Source organism: Bubalus bubalis, chromosome 11 (assembly GCF_019923935.1).
Source record: "Bubalus bubalis isolate 160015118507 breed Murrah chromosome 11, NDDB_SH_1, whole genome shotgun sequence".
Lineage (NCBI taxonomy): Eukaryota > Metazoa > Chordata > Mammalia > Artiodactyla > Bovidae > Bubalus > Bubalus bubalis.
In genome coordinates, this window is record NC_059167.1 from 94828993 (window position 1) to 94844317 (window position 15325).

At 43.5% G+C, this 15325-nt stretch overlaps 1 protein-coding gene across 1 annotated transcript in view; it reads right to left on the minus strand.

Moving 5' to 3' along the window:
* Window positions 1-11483: 11483 nt before the first annotated feature.
* Window positions 11484-15325, minus strand: part of IQGAP2 (IQ motif containing GTPase activating protein 2) — a 306733-nt gene continuing 302891 nt past the window's right edge. The window contains exon 36 of the mRNA XM_006051068.4: window positions 11484-12443. Coding sequence (XP_006051130.3) covers window positions 12330-12443 — 114 coding nt within the window. The 3' untranslated portion in view covers window positions 11484-12329. The remainder of the gene's footprint in view (window positions 12444-15325) is intronic.

Consider the following 15325-nt stretch of genomic DNA (forward strand, 5'->3'; position numbering starts at 1 on the left):
GGCGGTTCGGCGCGTCTGGCGGCGCCGGTCGGGGAAAAGGTCCCCGGGGGCGCGGGCGCGGGCGGGGGCGGGGCTTGCGAGCGCCGGGCCTGGAAGGGCGCCCCCCGGCGGCCAGTGTGCGCCTCGGCGCGGCCGCCGCCCCCTCCGCTGTCGCCGGGCCAGCCGGGGCTCGGCCATCTAGCCGCCCCTCCTCGCGCTTTGGGCCGCCCGCCCCGCGGGGGAACCCGAGTGAGAAGTCGTTTCCTTGGCCCGTCGACGTGGGCTCGCGAGCTATCAGCCGCTCACCCGGGGAGCACGGACTTGAGCGGAGAATCTCGGGTCGCGTGGCCCCCACCAGCCCGTCCCTCCCCGGGCCCGACTCAGGCCGTGCGCTGCGCCGCATTGGGAAACATGGGAGCTTGGCCACAAGTGTTAAAGCGACTTGTGCTTTTGGAACTCGGGGTTAGTGGATTTGAAAGTTTATACTGTAGATACAGGGTGGCCCGCGGATGAGAAGAAGCTCTTCGCTTTGAACAGAATTTTTGACGCTTCTTACTCGCTTGCCTTGACTTCGCTCCTTAGATATTTCATAGGTCGGGCACTTAGTTCTTTGACACGCGGGCTGCGAGTGGGTATAGAATCATCCGGTCCCAGGAGCCGCTTCTCCGCCCTCGCGCTCGGCGCGGCTGCAGCTCTTGGCTCTAGCCCGAGCTCAGCGGAGGCGCGCGCCGGCTCCACCTGCGCCGCGGTGCCCGGAGGCGGGCGGGCTGGGCTTTCCCCGCGCCTCGGGAGGAAGGGCCGCCCGGGAGCCGAAGCGCCCGGGTGACTCTTGAGGCCGCTCACACTTTCCCGGGTTTGATAGAGTTTGGCCAAATTCAAGGCGCAGGGCGGAGACCCTCGAGCCTCTGGCCGGGGCCCCCTGGAGGACGAAGCCCCGCGGGCAGGAGCGGGCCAACGATTTCGTTTGGAGAGCTTATCTGCTGAGCGCGTCTTTCGGACCGCAACGGGAAACCGGTCCCCTCAAAGGGCCCTTTCTGGGCCAGGTTGCCCGCAGCCCCTTCTCCTCCCAGATGTGGGGATGTGTGCTGCACCCTGGGGCTGATAAACTGCTGTTGAGACTCACTTGTCGGGTTTCTAAGCTTTTTAAAAAGCGATTCCTCGAGGAGAGCCCTGAAGCCTAAACCCGCCAAGACCATCTTCCTTGTTTCCCTTCATCGTTCTCAGCGCACAGCGCCCTGTTGTACACAGACGTTGCTCAGTAAATTACTGAATAACCTAACTAAATAATGCTATTAAAAATGCTTATTCAGTTCTCCGAGGAAAATATATCCAAGAGTAGATGTAAACCATAAAAATTACATACTTCTCCACTCTATCGGGAGAAGGCAATGGCACCCCACTCCAGTACTCTTGCCTGGAGAATCCCATGGAAGGAGGAGACTGGTAGGCTGCAGTCCATGGGGTCGCTAAGAGTCGGGCACGACTGAGCGACTTCACTTTCACTTTTCACTTTCATGCATTGGAGAAGGAAATGGCAACCCACTCCAGTATTCTTGCCTGGAGAATCCCAGGGACAGAGGAGCCTAGTGGGCTGCCGTCTATGGGGTCGCACAGAGTCGGACACGACTGAAGCGACTTAGCAGCAGCCACTCTATTGACATACTATTTTTCAGCATCCCTCCCTAAGATGCCATTGGTTTTAAAAAGTCATTTTAAGTACCACAAGCAAAAAAAAAAAAAAACATGCTGCTAGTTAAACTGTCACATACCTTTGCTTGTAAGAAACACCTCAATTTCAAGACTGTTTAAACACGAAGAAAGAACATCTCAGAATCAATGGTGGTGGTTTAGTCGCTAAGCCCAACCCTTGCAATCCCATGGACGGTAACCCATCAGGCTCCTCTGTCTACGGGATTTCCCAGGCAAGCATACTGGTGTGGGTTGTCATTTCTGTCTTCAGGAGATCTTCCTGACCCAGGGATTGCACCCGAGTCTCCTGCATTGCAGGAGGATTCTTTACTGACGGAGCCACCAGGGAAGCCCCCAGAATCAATGAAATACAGTGTTAAATATAAAATTAATATGTGCAGCCAAATATAACAGTTCAAGGATATAAAATGAAAAGTAAAAGTATCTTCAGCCTTCTCTTCTAAGAACCACATCTGCATGATGACCACTGTTCAAAGTTTCTGTCCATTACTCAAGAAACTGTAATTACATACAAGTATATATGTATGTGAAAGTGAAAGTCTGCTCAGTCTTGTCCAACTCTTTGTGACCGCATGGACTATACAGTCCATGGAATTCTCCAGACCAGAATACTGGAGTGGGTAGCCTTTCCCTTCTCCAGGGGATCTTCCCAACCCAGGGATCGAACCCAGGTCTCCCGCACTGCAGGCGGATTCTTTATCTGCTGAGCCACAGGGGAAGCCCATGTATGTTTGTATAGCTTTGAAAATGAAATAACACTCTGAGTACACTTTGAAATTTTATCTGTTTCATTGGTGGAAAATGTTTTTAACCATTTTCTAAAACTGTGAAGTTTAAAATAACTTTTTCTCTCTCTTTTTTTTTCCCCTTAGTTATTAGAACAGAGCCTGGTAGGCTATAGTTTGTAGGGTCACACAGTCAGACACGGCTGAAATGACTTAGCACATTAGAACAGAATGTACCTCTAGTGACAAAAAAAGAGCTTTGGAAATAATGAAATGCTTAAGTTCTTTAGGGTGGGACTGAAATACACCGAGCAAAGAAGAGTGGAACAGAATGAGGTATTTCCTCCTCCCTTGAGTATTTTCTAAAGATTGTGGATTGCTAATTGAGCAGCCACCAAAAATTGAACTTGCCTTCAAAAACTTGCCTTCAGAAACAGTGGTTTTGACTTATAGCACACACAAGTGCAGGCTCCTGGACCCCATCCAAGGCCTATGAAATCAGATTCTACGTTTTTACAAGGACCCTCAGGTGATGGGTAGTATCTGAGGGGTTTCAGACCGAAGCTTTCAGTAACAGCAGTCTAAGACAGGAAGATCCCCTGAAGGAGGGCACGGCAACCCACTCTAGTATTCTTACATGGAGAATCCCATGGACAGAGGAGCCTGGTGGGCTACAGTCCATGGGGTTGCAGAGTCAGACACAGCTGAAGCAGCTAAGCATGCCTGCAAGGCACATTCTAAGACAGGGATCTCAATCACCTGGACCAGAATCACCTGGGAGGCTTGTTAACCTCCCCCCTTCCGCCCATTGTTAAGTTCCATTTCTAGATTCAGTGGGTCTGGGAAATGGACTGAAAATTTGCATTTTTAACCAGATCCCAGGTGATGCTGACGCTGCTGGAGACATACCTGAAAACAACTGCTTTGAGAGAGAAAAAGAATTGAATAGGATTCAGAATAGCTTTTGTATTACTTTCTTGAAATGATACGATGTTTCAAGCATAGAAAACTACAGAACCTAATACCCATGGCATTTACATATACAGTATTGTTTAAGATTTTTTCTCTACACTTTTCTGATCACATTCTTTTTCTCTGCTCAGAAGAGTAACTTTCTCATCCACGTTATTGCTCTTTTAGTATAGTTGTGTTGCCCCTCAGTTTTTTTTTTCAGTATAGCTCTGTATGTTTTAAATATTTACACAGAGTAACATATTTTAAGAATATTTTTGCAGTTTGCATTTTTTGAAATTTACCTATATGATACATGTATATTTAATTTTTTAAATCTATAGCATTTTCTTATGTTATATACCACATTTTATTCTTCTAAAGCCATCTATTTTATCTATAGTTTTGACCTCACTTTCATTCCTTATATAATGTATTTTTGCTTTTTTCCCCTTTAATGGAAATAACCAGTTTTTTTTAAAATGCCCATCTTGTTTTGTTGCTTTTATTGTTTATTTTTTGTGTCCTTAATTTTCACACAGGTTTTAAAAATTTCCCTCTTTCGACTTCCTTTGGATTTACTCTTAATTCTCCTAACTTTTTGAACTGTTTAGCTTAATTTTCACTTCTCCCTGCATTTTGTAAGTTTTGATATGCATCTCAGGTATAAATATGTATAAACATATGCATCTCAGGTACAAATATTTTGTCAACTTCATTTTATCTTCTTCAATCTGTAAGTGATTAGAAGTTTTGATTAAATTCCAATTTTGTATTATGGTCTGTTGGTGATATGCTGTTTTCTCTACAAAAATTCATGTATTTGGGTGTTCTTTAGAGCTTCTTGCAAAACGTATCAATCTCTCTACTTCATCTGTTCCCTGTTACCCATACCAAAATATTTTTGTTGCCAGTTTTAGAGCAAATACATGCAGCTTCCCTGGAGCATCAAATTAACCTAACCAGAGGTGGCTACCCAACATGTTAATATTCCCCAGAAATGAAATCTCCTCATTGCAGCATTACACACGTCACTCACAACCACTTTATAGTGGTTCCCAGTTTCATTTTCTTTGAACTTGTCTGGCACTAAAATGAGTCACTAGCTATCCTCTCATAGTGTTTTTGGTATTTAATAGTGTGTTTAAAGGAGAAGGCAATGGTACCCCACTCCAGTGCTCTTGCCTGGAGAATCCCATGGACGGAGGAGCCTGGTGGGCTGCAGTCCATGGGGTTGCTGAGGGCCGGACACGACTGAGCGACTTCACTTTCACTTTTCACTTTCATGCATTGGAGAAGGAAATGGCAACCCAATCCAGTGTTCTTGCCTGGAGAATCCCAGGGACAGGGGAGCCTGGTGGGCTGCCGTCTATGGGGTCGCACAGAGTCGGACACGACTGAAGTGACTCAGCAGTGTGTTTAAAACAAACGTGTTATACAAATGGTGAAAGTTTTAAGCCCAAGATCCCATGAAAGCAGTTTTATTTAAACCCATTAGATGACCTACCTGCTTCAGCTATTCCACTTACCCCTCCTCTGTCTGAAGCCCTCTAAGGACAACACTATATCCCAAGAACTTGCCTTAGTTATTTCCTTTTGGAAGCTAATGGTGATGATATCCAGGCTTCTATGGTATAAGATCAAATTGTCTTCAAATTAGATATTCGATTCTCCAGGTGTTGTGCAGATATCTCTACATTTGTTTTTTAAGCAAATAGTCGATCTGCAATCAAGGAATCCTATTTCCGCCTTTTGTTGACACAAACCTCCATTCGTATTTTGGGTTTAGAAGTAAAGTTAATCATTTCTAGTGGGTCAACAAGGCGTTTCCACTAATTACACCATGGACAGAATGGTAGCCTATCCTAGTGGTTGGGGGTGCTAGGAAAAGGTCAAATTCAGTATCTATTCAAAAGAAACAACAGAAACTTGTTCCAAGTTATATAAGGTGAACTCAGTATCTTTCACTTCTCATATCTGCTCATTTCCCTTCTGAATTAGTGAGGATTCTCTGGAGAAACAGAATCAATAGGATATATAGAGATAAATATGCAACAGGAGATTTCTTATTGGAACTGGCTCATATGGTTATGGAAACCAAGAAGTCCCACAGTGATCTGAAGTCTGTAAGCTGGTAACCAGGAAAGCAGTGGTATAATTCAATGAGTCCAAAGGTCTGAGAACCAGGGGCAGTGATGGAGTAGTTCCCAGCCTGAGAACTGGGAGGCTGCTGGCGTTAAGTCTCAGAGTCTGAAGGCTCGAGAACCAGGAGCTCTGGTGTCCAGGGCAGAAGACAGATGTTTCAGCTCAAGAAGACAAAGAGGGAAAAAAAAAAAATGAGAATTTCCTCCTCCTGCACCTTTTTGTTCCTTTTGGGCTCTTAACAGATTGGATGATGCTTGTCCACACTTGTGAGGGTGATCTTTATTTATTTGGCTTTGCAGAGTCTTAGTTATGGCATGTGGGATTTAGTCCCCCAACTAGGAATCAAACTTGGGTTCTCTGCATTCATTGGGAATGTGGAGTCTTAACCACTGGACCACCAAGGAAGTCCCACAGAAAGTATGATCTTTACTCAGTCTGCAGATTCAAGTGCTTATCTACTTTGGAAATACCCTTACAGATAATAGTCAGAAATAATATCCTACTAGCTATCTGGGCATCTTTTTGCCAGGACAAGTTGACACAAAATTAACCATCACACCCTCCAATGTATTTTAGCTAAGAGATTGTACACTCTAAGGAAACGACAGTGAGGCAACCTAGGGAATCTGTATGAGCTATTTTATTTGGAGAGTGCATATTCACTGTTAAACTGAGATAACCAGTGATCATTCATACTGTTGGGGCCACTGGGAGGAGGGAAGAGGGATTCCACCTTGAAGACTGTCAGCCATGGTAAGGCAGGATGGGAACTGGGCTTGAACCCTGTTAACCATCCTTAAAGCAAAACCAGGAAACCCCCTCCTTACAAGTGGCAAACAAAGACTGGAGGTAAAGGTCAGGTTGTCTTAGATTAAGGGTAGTGCCTGCACCTGCATGCTGTAATTGTTAATTGTTCCGCGCCTACATGTTGTAAAACTAATTACTAACGTGTAACCCGTCATGTAGCTGAGGATATAAAACCGAGTCCTCTGAAATCACTTGTTAGGACCCATTAGCGTAATAAACTCCACTGTCTCGAGTGTCCTCCGAGGAGTGTTTGCGACACTGGATTCTACAATACAAGTGCCAAGAGCCATACGGGGCACCTGAGAGGTGGTGGGATCCGTCTCCTTCTCAGCCCCATGGCAGGATTCAGTGCTGGGTGTCCCTGCCACTTACAAGGCACTGCCAAGGCTCTGAGAACCGGGGCCTGGAACAGTCTCTGTCCTCTGGAGCTTAGAGAGTTGACTTAGAAGGCTCTGTCTTAACCTGTTACTAAATCCTGGTTTCAGTAACAGAGGAAATGGAGTTTTTACAAAGTTGATCAGCACTTAGACCACCCGATACACACCAGAATCTCTCAAAAGAGAGACAATTTTCATCATTCAGAGTTTTGTGGTTTGCCTCTTGGAATGTTGAGGAGTACCACAAACTCCTACTTGACCACAGCCTGATCTGTAAAAACGACATCATGAATAACACCTCCAGTTAGTGCCTGACCACACACAGATACACCAACATGTATCTCGCGACATAAGGGAGATGTGTGTTAAAAATCAAAATTGAGTAAATTTGAAGATCTGATGGGCTTTATTCAGAGATTCAAGAATCAGACAGCAGCTCCTGTAGCAACTAGAGGGGAACTCCAGAGGCTTCTTATAGGCTGGAGGAGGGTGGGACAAGGAGGTATTAGCAAAAGAAAAGAAGATTTCAAGCCAGGCCGTCTTTTTCTGGGGGAAGGGAACTGCAGGGGTCTTAACCATGCAGATTAGCTCCACAGTCTTGATCCAAAAGTTAAGATTGACTGTTTTATGGGTCACATTTCTGGGCAGGGTTAAAACTGCAGTCAAGTCTTGCTTTGCTGTGATGGGAGTAGGGAGAAAAAAATCAATTCATTTGGGGATTTGTCATTTTTTTTTTTTTAAACCTAAGTCATGTCAGACAATGTTTTCACTGATTTGGTCTCTTTCTTCATCACAAACCTCCAGAATATTAAAGTATGCAAAGGCTTTCCCTCTTGTGGAGTTCACTAGAGCACATTCTTTGAGAGTAGCTAGAATCCTGTGACGTCCTTTCTAAGTTCTAGGTGCTGAAGAGTGGAGTTCAGGGCTTCTCTGATGGCTCAGTGGTAAAGAATCCACCCGCCAATGCAGGAGATGGGTTCAATCCCTGATCCACGAAGATCCCACATGCCTCAGAGCGTAAGCCCATAGGCCACAACTATTGAGCCTGTGCTCTGTAGCCCAGGAAACTGCAACTTCTGAAGCCTGAGCGCCCTAGAGGTGATGCTCTGCAACTAGAGGGAAAAAAACAAAAACAAACCCCTGCAGCAACGAAGACCCAGCACAGCCAAAAATAAATAAAATTTTTTTTCTTTAAAAGAGGAGTTCGGGGGATGCATGGTCCCTCTCAGCATTTCAGACCAAAAACGATTTGTTAACAGTGGAACAACCGTGATCAAACATACATCAAGATACAGGAGTCAGCTATGTAAAAATGAAGTTAGGTGTTTCAATCGCTATGTGTCTTTAAAGCAAAACCAGTGTTTTCTTTCTTCTTCCTATGAGTAAGGAAAGCTTTGCGCCCTGGGGAGGAAGCTGGGGAAGGGTAGCAGAACAGGCCACCCTAAACAGGCCTCTTTGACATAATCTTATATTGAGAAACCGCAGACACAGGAGAAGCTCTGAGAGCAGAGTGGAAGTTCTGTGTAAAGGAAATTGTAAGGGAAATTCACAGTAGAAAGGGGGCTTGCCAGGAAGAGTGCTATTTCCAGAGATAACTTTTCCCAGTCTTATCTGCAGCGCCTATGTTTCCTCTTCTCACCTTCTGGAGAATTGCCCCCACTCCCAGCTTCCTCACATCTTTATCTTAGCTGAAGATAGTGTCTAAGGTGGTGTGTGTGTGTGTGTGTGTGTGTGTGTTAGTTGCTCAGTCATGTCCGACTCTTTGTGACTTCATGGACTGTAGCCCGCCAGGCTCCTCTGTCCATGGAATTCTCAAGGCAAGAATACTGGAATGGGTTGCCATTCTCTTCTCCAGGGCATATTCTGGACCCAGGGATCGAAACTGGTCTCCTAAATTGCAGGCAGATTCTTAACCATTTGAGCTACCAGGGAAGCCCGTCTAAGGTGGTAGCTTGAGCCATTTGGGGGATTTTTATGCAGTTTTCCTGAGTATCTCCCATGTTAATCAACTATTTGTTTTCCTCTTGTTTATCATTTAGCATAGGGAGTCTCAGTAAAGAACTCAAAGGGTATAGGGAAAATTATTTTCTCTCCCCTACACTGCCCAAGAGTCTTAGTGGCTCAGGGTTGTAGGGAGCAACTATGCCCTGATGTAGGGAGCAACTGTGCCCTGATGTAGGGGTGGTTCAGTCCTCCTGAGAAAGGTGCAGGCCTTGGCTCCAGGAGTCTTTGCACCCATGCCTCCACTGGCTCCTTGTCCTCCTTACCTGCTTCCTTCTCAGGGTCACTCATTCAATTATGTCCCTTCAAGATCTCAAACAAGTAGCAATTGGTAACATCTTTAACAATTACCTCATCTTGTGGGCCAAGAGAAAACATTCACAGCTTTCCTTGAGGGTGCTGCCATGATACAAAGATCTTCATCCATACAAATAATACTCAAGCATGTCACTCAAAAGTTAAGACAAGCCCCCTTTTGAGACCCTGCTAAAGGTTGGCTTTTATCTCTAAACATCTTCCCCTAATTTTGGCTCCTCTTGTACATTTCCACTTAAAGTCTTTCCTAGAGGATGAAGAAGGAAGTTTAATTTACCACCGACTTCCTACAGGTTCCTGTTCCTCACCTAATGCTAGTTGGAGGAGACAGGGTTTAGTCTCAAGGTGAAGTTAACTGTATGTTTAATGATTGCTCTGATAGAAGTCTGTAGTAAAGGTAATGCATTAAAAAACCCACATCTACAAACTGTTGAGACAACATTGCTTCAAGGTATTTACCTCTGTCAAAAATCTGTATAACCTGAAACCATTATTAAAGTAGCAGATTTGACTTTTTTAAATTTGAATTTTCCAAATTCTATCTTACCTTCATTTGTGCCAAACGTGTGCACGTGCGCTCAGTCGTGTCTAACTCTTCCTCTGTCTGTGGGATTTTCCGGGCAGGAATACTGGAGTGGGTTGCCATTTCTTACTCTAGGGGCTCTTCCCCATCCAGGGATCAAAACTTTCTCTTGTGTCTCCTGCACCAGCGGGTGGATTCTTTACCACTGGTGCCATCTGGGAGGCTTATGCCAAATGAGCATAGGCTAACCCAGTTTTTCAGTATTTGGTAATCCCCATGGAGCATAAGGCCTGTTGAATGAATGAACAAAGTGTCAGGGGTACTCTGGTCAGGGTTAGCCTGAGCATCTGGGTTACTGTTGTGGTAGAGACAGCTGGTTCGTCGCCAGGTATCACTGCTCCATTTCTTTACAACTAGAACCGCGGGTTTTCACTGGGCACATGGCTGCTGAGTTACAGTTACAGACCTTACTGCCCAGCCTCTCCTGAAGCTAGTGGCGGCCATGTGTCCAAGTCTTGGCCAATGGAAGTAAGCAGAAACAACATGTGGAACTTGGAACAAAAGGACTCGCCCTGGACTTCTTTCCCTGAATCAGTGACAAGGGCAGAGCCCAGTGCCAGCTTGTGGCCCTGGAACTTGGAGCACTGCTCGCTTACCACCGAGGAAACAGACTTCCTGCTCGTCTCAGTCACAGGGTTTGGAACTCTGGGTCACAGCAGCCACTCTTGAAAGGGAGCAGAATACGTATCTCTGGTAGGAGGAGTACTTCAAACTGGCTAGTTTTGAAAAGCAGCAGATACAGGAGAAGCTCTCGAAACCAAGGAGTTACCCTTTTGTGAAAGACTTTTACATTTTTAAGGGAAATCTCCCGATTGCCTCCCGTAACTGCTTCCCTCCCCCATTGTCTTTGTCTTTAGCTGGAAATTTAAGGGGGTGGCTTGGGCTATTTGGGGGAGTTACTCAGTTTTTCCCGTGTGTCTCGCATGTATGTAGGATGTATAGGAGTTACTAAACTCTTTTTCTCCTGTTAATCTTTTATTTTGGGGGTGTGGTCCTCAGCCAAGACCCTGAAGGATAGAGGGAAAATTATTTTTTTCTCCCTGTAAACTGTATTCTACATAGTACAGGTATAGGTGTATTACAGTTGACCCTTTAACCAATGTGGGGGTTAAAAGCCTCACTCATGCACTCTTCATGCAGTCAAAAATCTGAGTATAACTTGTGACTCCCCTAAAACTCAACTACTAATAGCCTACTGTTGACCTAAAGTCTAACCAATAACGTGTGTGTGCTCAGTCGTGTCTGACTCTTTATGGCCCCATGGACTGTAGCCCCCCAGGCTCCTCTGTTTATGGGATTTTCCAGGCAAGAATACTAGAATCGGTTGCTATTTCCTTCTCCAGGGGATCTTCCTGACCCAGGGATTGAACCTGTGTCTCCTGGGTCTCCTGCATTGGCAGATGGATTCTTTACCACTGAGCCACCTGGGAAGCCCCTTACCAATAACATAAACACTTGATTAACACATATTGTTTATGTTATATGTATTATACACTGTATTCTTACAATAAAGTAGCTAGAGAAAAGGTTATTAAAATCATAAGGAAAAGACATTTACAGTACTGCACTATATTTGTCAATACTGAAAGTCTGTCATCTGTTATAAAATAAGTAATTCCTCAGTACCTATATTAATATTGTCTTATATGTTATAAAACACTGTAGATGTTACACATCTTATTAACACTAGGTATCAAAACTAAAAAGATGTCAAAGAGAAATTCATGTTTCGTTTAAATTGTCAGTTGAAAAAGTTCACATGTAAGTGGCCCCACACAGATCAAACCTCATGTCGTTTGAGGGTCAATGGTACTTCTTTTCCCCAAAGGCCCCACCAAGAAGCTTCTCCTACCCACTAAATGATCTGGATTTATTCAGGCAAAAGGCAAATTAATGTAATTCAGTAACATTTATTTTACATAAAACAATTTTTCAAAGAATACATTTAAAAACCATCCAGATACTGATCGTATTGCATTACAAAAGCTTGAGAGGCACAATGGAAATATTCAAATAGATTGTGAGGGGTGGAAATGGGGGCCTTGGATTGCTGTTAACGGTACTCCTTAGTCACTTAAAGGCTCTGGGTCCGAGGGTCTTCACCCTGGGGCAGTAGTGCCCTTCACTGAGTAGGAATAAATCACATAAAATATATGCCTTTGTACAGAAAGTGTTATTGTACTGTCACTTTCAATTAGTTATAAAACTCATTTTGAATTGCACAAAAGTTCTCTTTAAAATCAATAACTCCCAGGAGGCAGGGCTTAGAACCAAGTTATCTGTCTAAATAATTCATTACAAATAATTCAGTTTCCATTTCTCCACAGATCAAAACAACAACAACAAAAAAATCTATGAAGAGGTACATTATTCAAATGGGACATTTAAAATTTTTCTCATAGGAAAATAGGTTTACACATTTGTCCCTAGTCAGCTAAAATGATCATCTCCCTACTTTAAAACAAATCCCAAAATGTCCAAAGATTTAAATCAGAGCACGCACACCACATTACAGCATGGCAGCGTTTACAGGAATTCATTCCGTGTCTCATTCTACTGCAGTATCAGATTATCAGAAAGGCACGTGGGTACATTCTTCAGAACAGTTTTGGTCTTGAAAAAAAAAAATCACACGTTTATAAGCAGTGATCTCAATCATGTTTAGAAACAAAAATACTAAACAGATTCATTTCCTAATCCAGGTGATACAGAATCCGAGAGATTTCTGGAGGCACTTCACTTCCCGTAGAATTTCTTGTTCAGCAGGTATATGAGAAGGTTTACATTCACTTTAACTTTATCAAACATTTTCATCACAGCTACGCCTTCATACTGCATCTGAAGTAAATCCTGCAATTGCAAGGAACACCAATCACAGCTTCAACTTGACATTTCCCACATTTAAAACACATTCTAGAAGAATTTGTTGACAAAAATAAGATTCAGTTGACCTAAGGACCTCGGTGGGGACTCTTATACTTCAGTGTGCATCGGAATCAGCTGCTTTCTTAATGAAACACAGGCCAGTTAACACAGATTGCTGGGCCCCACCCCCAGGAACCTCTGATTTTGGAGCTCTGGGGGAGGGCTCAAGAATTGGCATTTTAACAAGTTCCCAAGGGGTGATGATACTGTTAGTTTGGGTGCCATAGTCTGAGAATCACTCATCTCAATGAAAGAAAACAGATTTTTAGAATTGATAAGGACTGTATGAGAGAAAACCAATACCATTAACATTAGATATATAATTAAAAGTTTAATTTTAATTGAAAAACAAGACATAGAGGTGACAGCAAGATGAGGTATATCCTGTAGAAGAGCCAGTGTTTTCTGAAGTGAGAGTCAGACAATTCACTGAGGAGCAGAAAGAATATTAGAAACTCCTCTTTATTTTTTTCCCCTCATTCCTTAAGTATTCACATTTTCTGTGTATTTTATAAAATAAATTTTTAGTAAAGGGCCAAGTGCATGTATACTTTATAAATAAATATGTAGAAATGGGGAGAAATGATCTATTTATTGATGAAAATTGTGAGACTGACATTTGGAGACCAACGGACAAAGCAACTCCTCCTGATTTAGACAGACTACTTGTGTTCCTGTATTCTGTTCCTCAACCTCAAGTAAGTTTATCACTCTATGTTTCATCACTGCTGTATAAACAAAGAAAAACTAATAAAATTTCCTTCATTTATAAATGAATAACTGGGTCACACCAGTCACACACATGAGACTAAGCAGTAACATTTTATAATAATGCAGGACAGGGGCCCTCCCCAAACAGAAGATATCATTCCTGAACTGCCCTAGGCTCATACCCAGTCTTGTTTTCCTGCTTCTAGTTCTGAAAACTTCTTGCTTTTTAATGATAATACCTTGTGTCTGCAACGAGCATGGCCACCTGCAGAAGTTGGAATCATCTTTGAGAGAACATGGGCTCTTGCCAGCTTCCTGCTCCACTTTCTCAATTAGCTCCAACTGCACTCAACTAAAACCCCTCCATTATTTAGAAATGCTTCTGAGATGGAAATGCCACAGGGAAGTGAAGTTGTTTGATCAAGAATGCTTTTGACTATTAAACAGGGGTGGAGGTTCACTTTTCCTTTGGGACAGGCAACATCTGTTAAAGTCTCGTGGAAAAGAAAGAAACCAACATGGTTTGGTTGAGAAGGAATCATGTACAGAGGGAAATTAGCTGGGCCCCCCATGTGGGGAACGGAGGAACTCTGATCGAACTCGTGGTTGAAGACCAGATTTTAGTCTCAGCTCCACTATTTTCTATAAGATTGCAACAACATATAACCTCGCTGAAGTTGTGTTTTCTTGTGCGTAAAGTGGGGCTTGACACTGCCAACTCCACAGATGTTACTGGGTAGATGAGATCAAGGAGTCTGCAAACCCTTTATAAGCCACTCTTGTCTGGTCAGGATCAACTGGAATCCTGTGAGCCAGGCAGCGGAGCAGAGAGATGCAGGGTTTGGACTCCAGGGGCCCCTTCCATAGCATGCTTTCTGAACCTCAGTTCTTCACCTGGGAAAAGAACGCCAAGGCTGCAGCCCTCCATAAACACCAGCCATTATCTGTATAAGCAGAACCCCTTCATGTAAGTCACGCCTTCCTGTTATGTACATGGCTACAGGATATAATCTTTATGAACCGAGGAAACAGTGGGTTGAAGAAAATCTAGACACATAGAGTTAGAAGGAATCTCCCTTTGTCCTTTTAGAAACAAAGTCCTTGACTCAAACTAAAGACCTGGCCATCATATTTCTCTTTCTTAAAATTCACTTCATACTAGAACCGTCTAAAAGCCATATGTGACAAGATGTCTGACTTTATGTCTGACAATCATTTTATACAGGGCTGGCTCTGTGGGCATTCGATCTGCACACAGTCCCCTGATTAGACAAAGGGCCTTGCACTTAATGTTCTGTTGTTACCATCTTGAAATTCTCACCAATTTTGAGTAAGGAGCTCTGCATTTTCATTTTGCACTGACCCCTGAAAATTATATAACTGGTCCTATGATATACATGAATGACTTAAAAAATCTGGAGCATACTAGCCATCTGCAGACAGCTAAGGAGTAACATTTGACAACTGAATGTCGAAGTGAAGGGCGTGAACAGCTAATCCTACTATGGAACTTTAACAAAGGAGCAAGTGAAGCTGGATGTTTGCACCCACGTTAAAAGGAAGTCCTGTACAATTCCCAAGGCCTCTCTAAACAGGTGTCTCCTGGTCACTGGTGATTCATCTGTTCAGTAGATGTTGATTGGCCTTGGGGCATTTCCTTCTTGGCAATCCATGATATATCTTTGCTTTAGAGAAGAATCACTAACCAAAGCGCATCACTGCATTCTTTTCTCTTCTTTAATTTCTCTAAGTGTTCCATGGAGTGAGTCAAGACGTTCAGTTTAATTTTTAAACAGATACATTTAGTGACATTTAAAATACATTAGAAAACTATTTACTTCAGTATACTTTTCAAAATTACATAATATCTTCAATTTTCTCCAATTTACTCCATTATCTCAGTGTCTTTATCAAACCAGTTAGCTTTTTCTTTCTTTCTTTCTTTCTTTTGTTCTTTACGCTTACAAGGAATGCCAGACAGAAAAGAAGGGCCCTGGTGTTTTACCCCATGGCTTAGGGGTGGGGGTATAACTTCCTTGATCTCAGCCACAGGTCAGGCAGGCAGTGAGCCTAGAACTTACACCATTCCCAGTGGT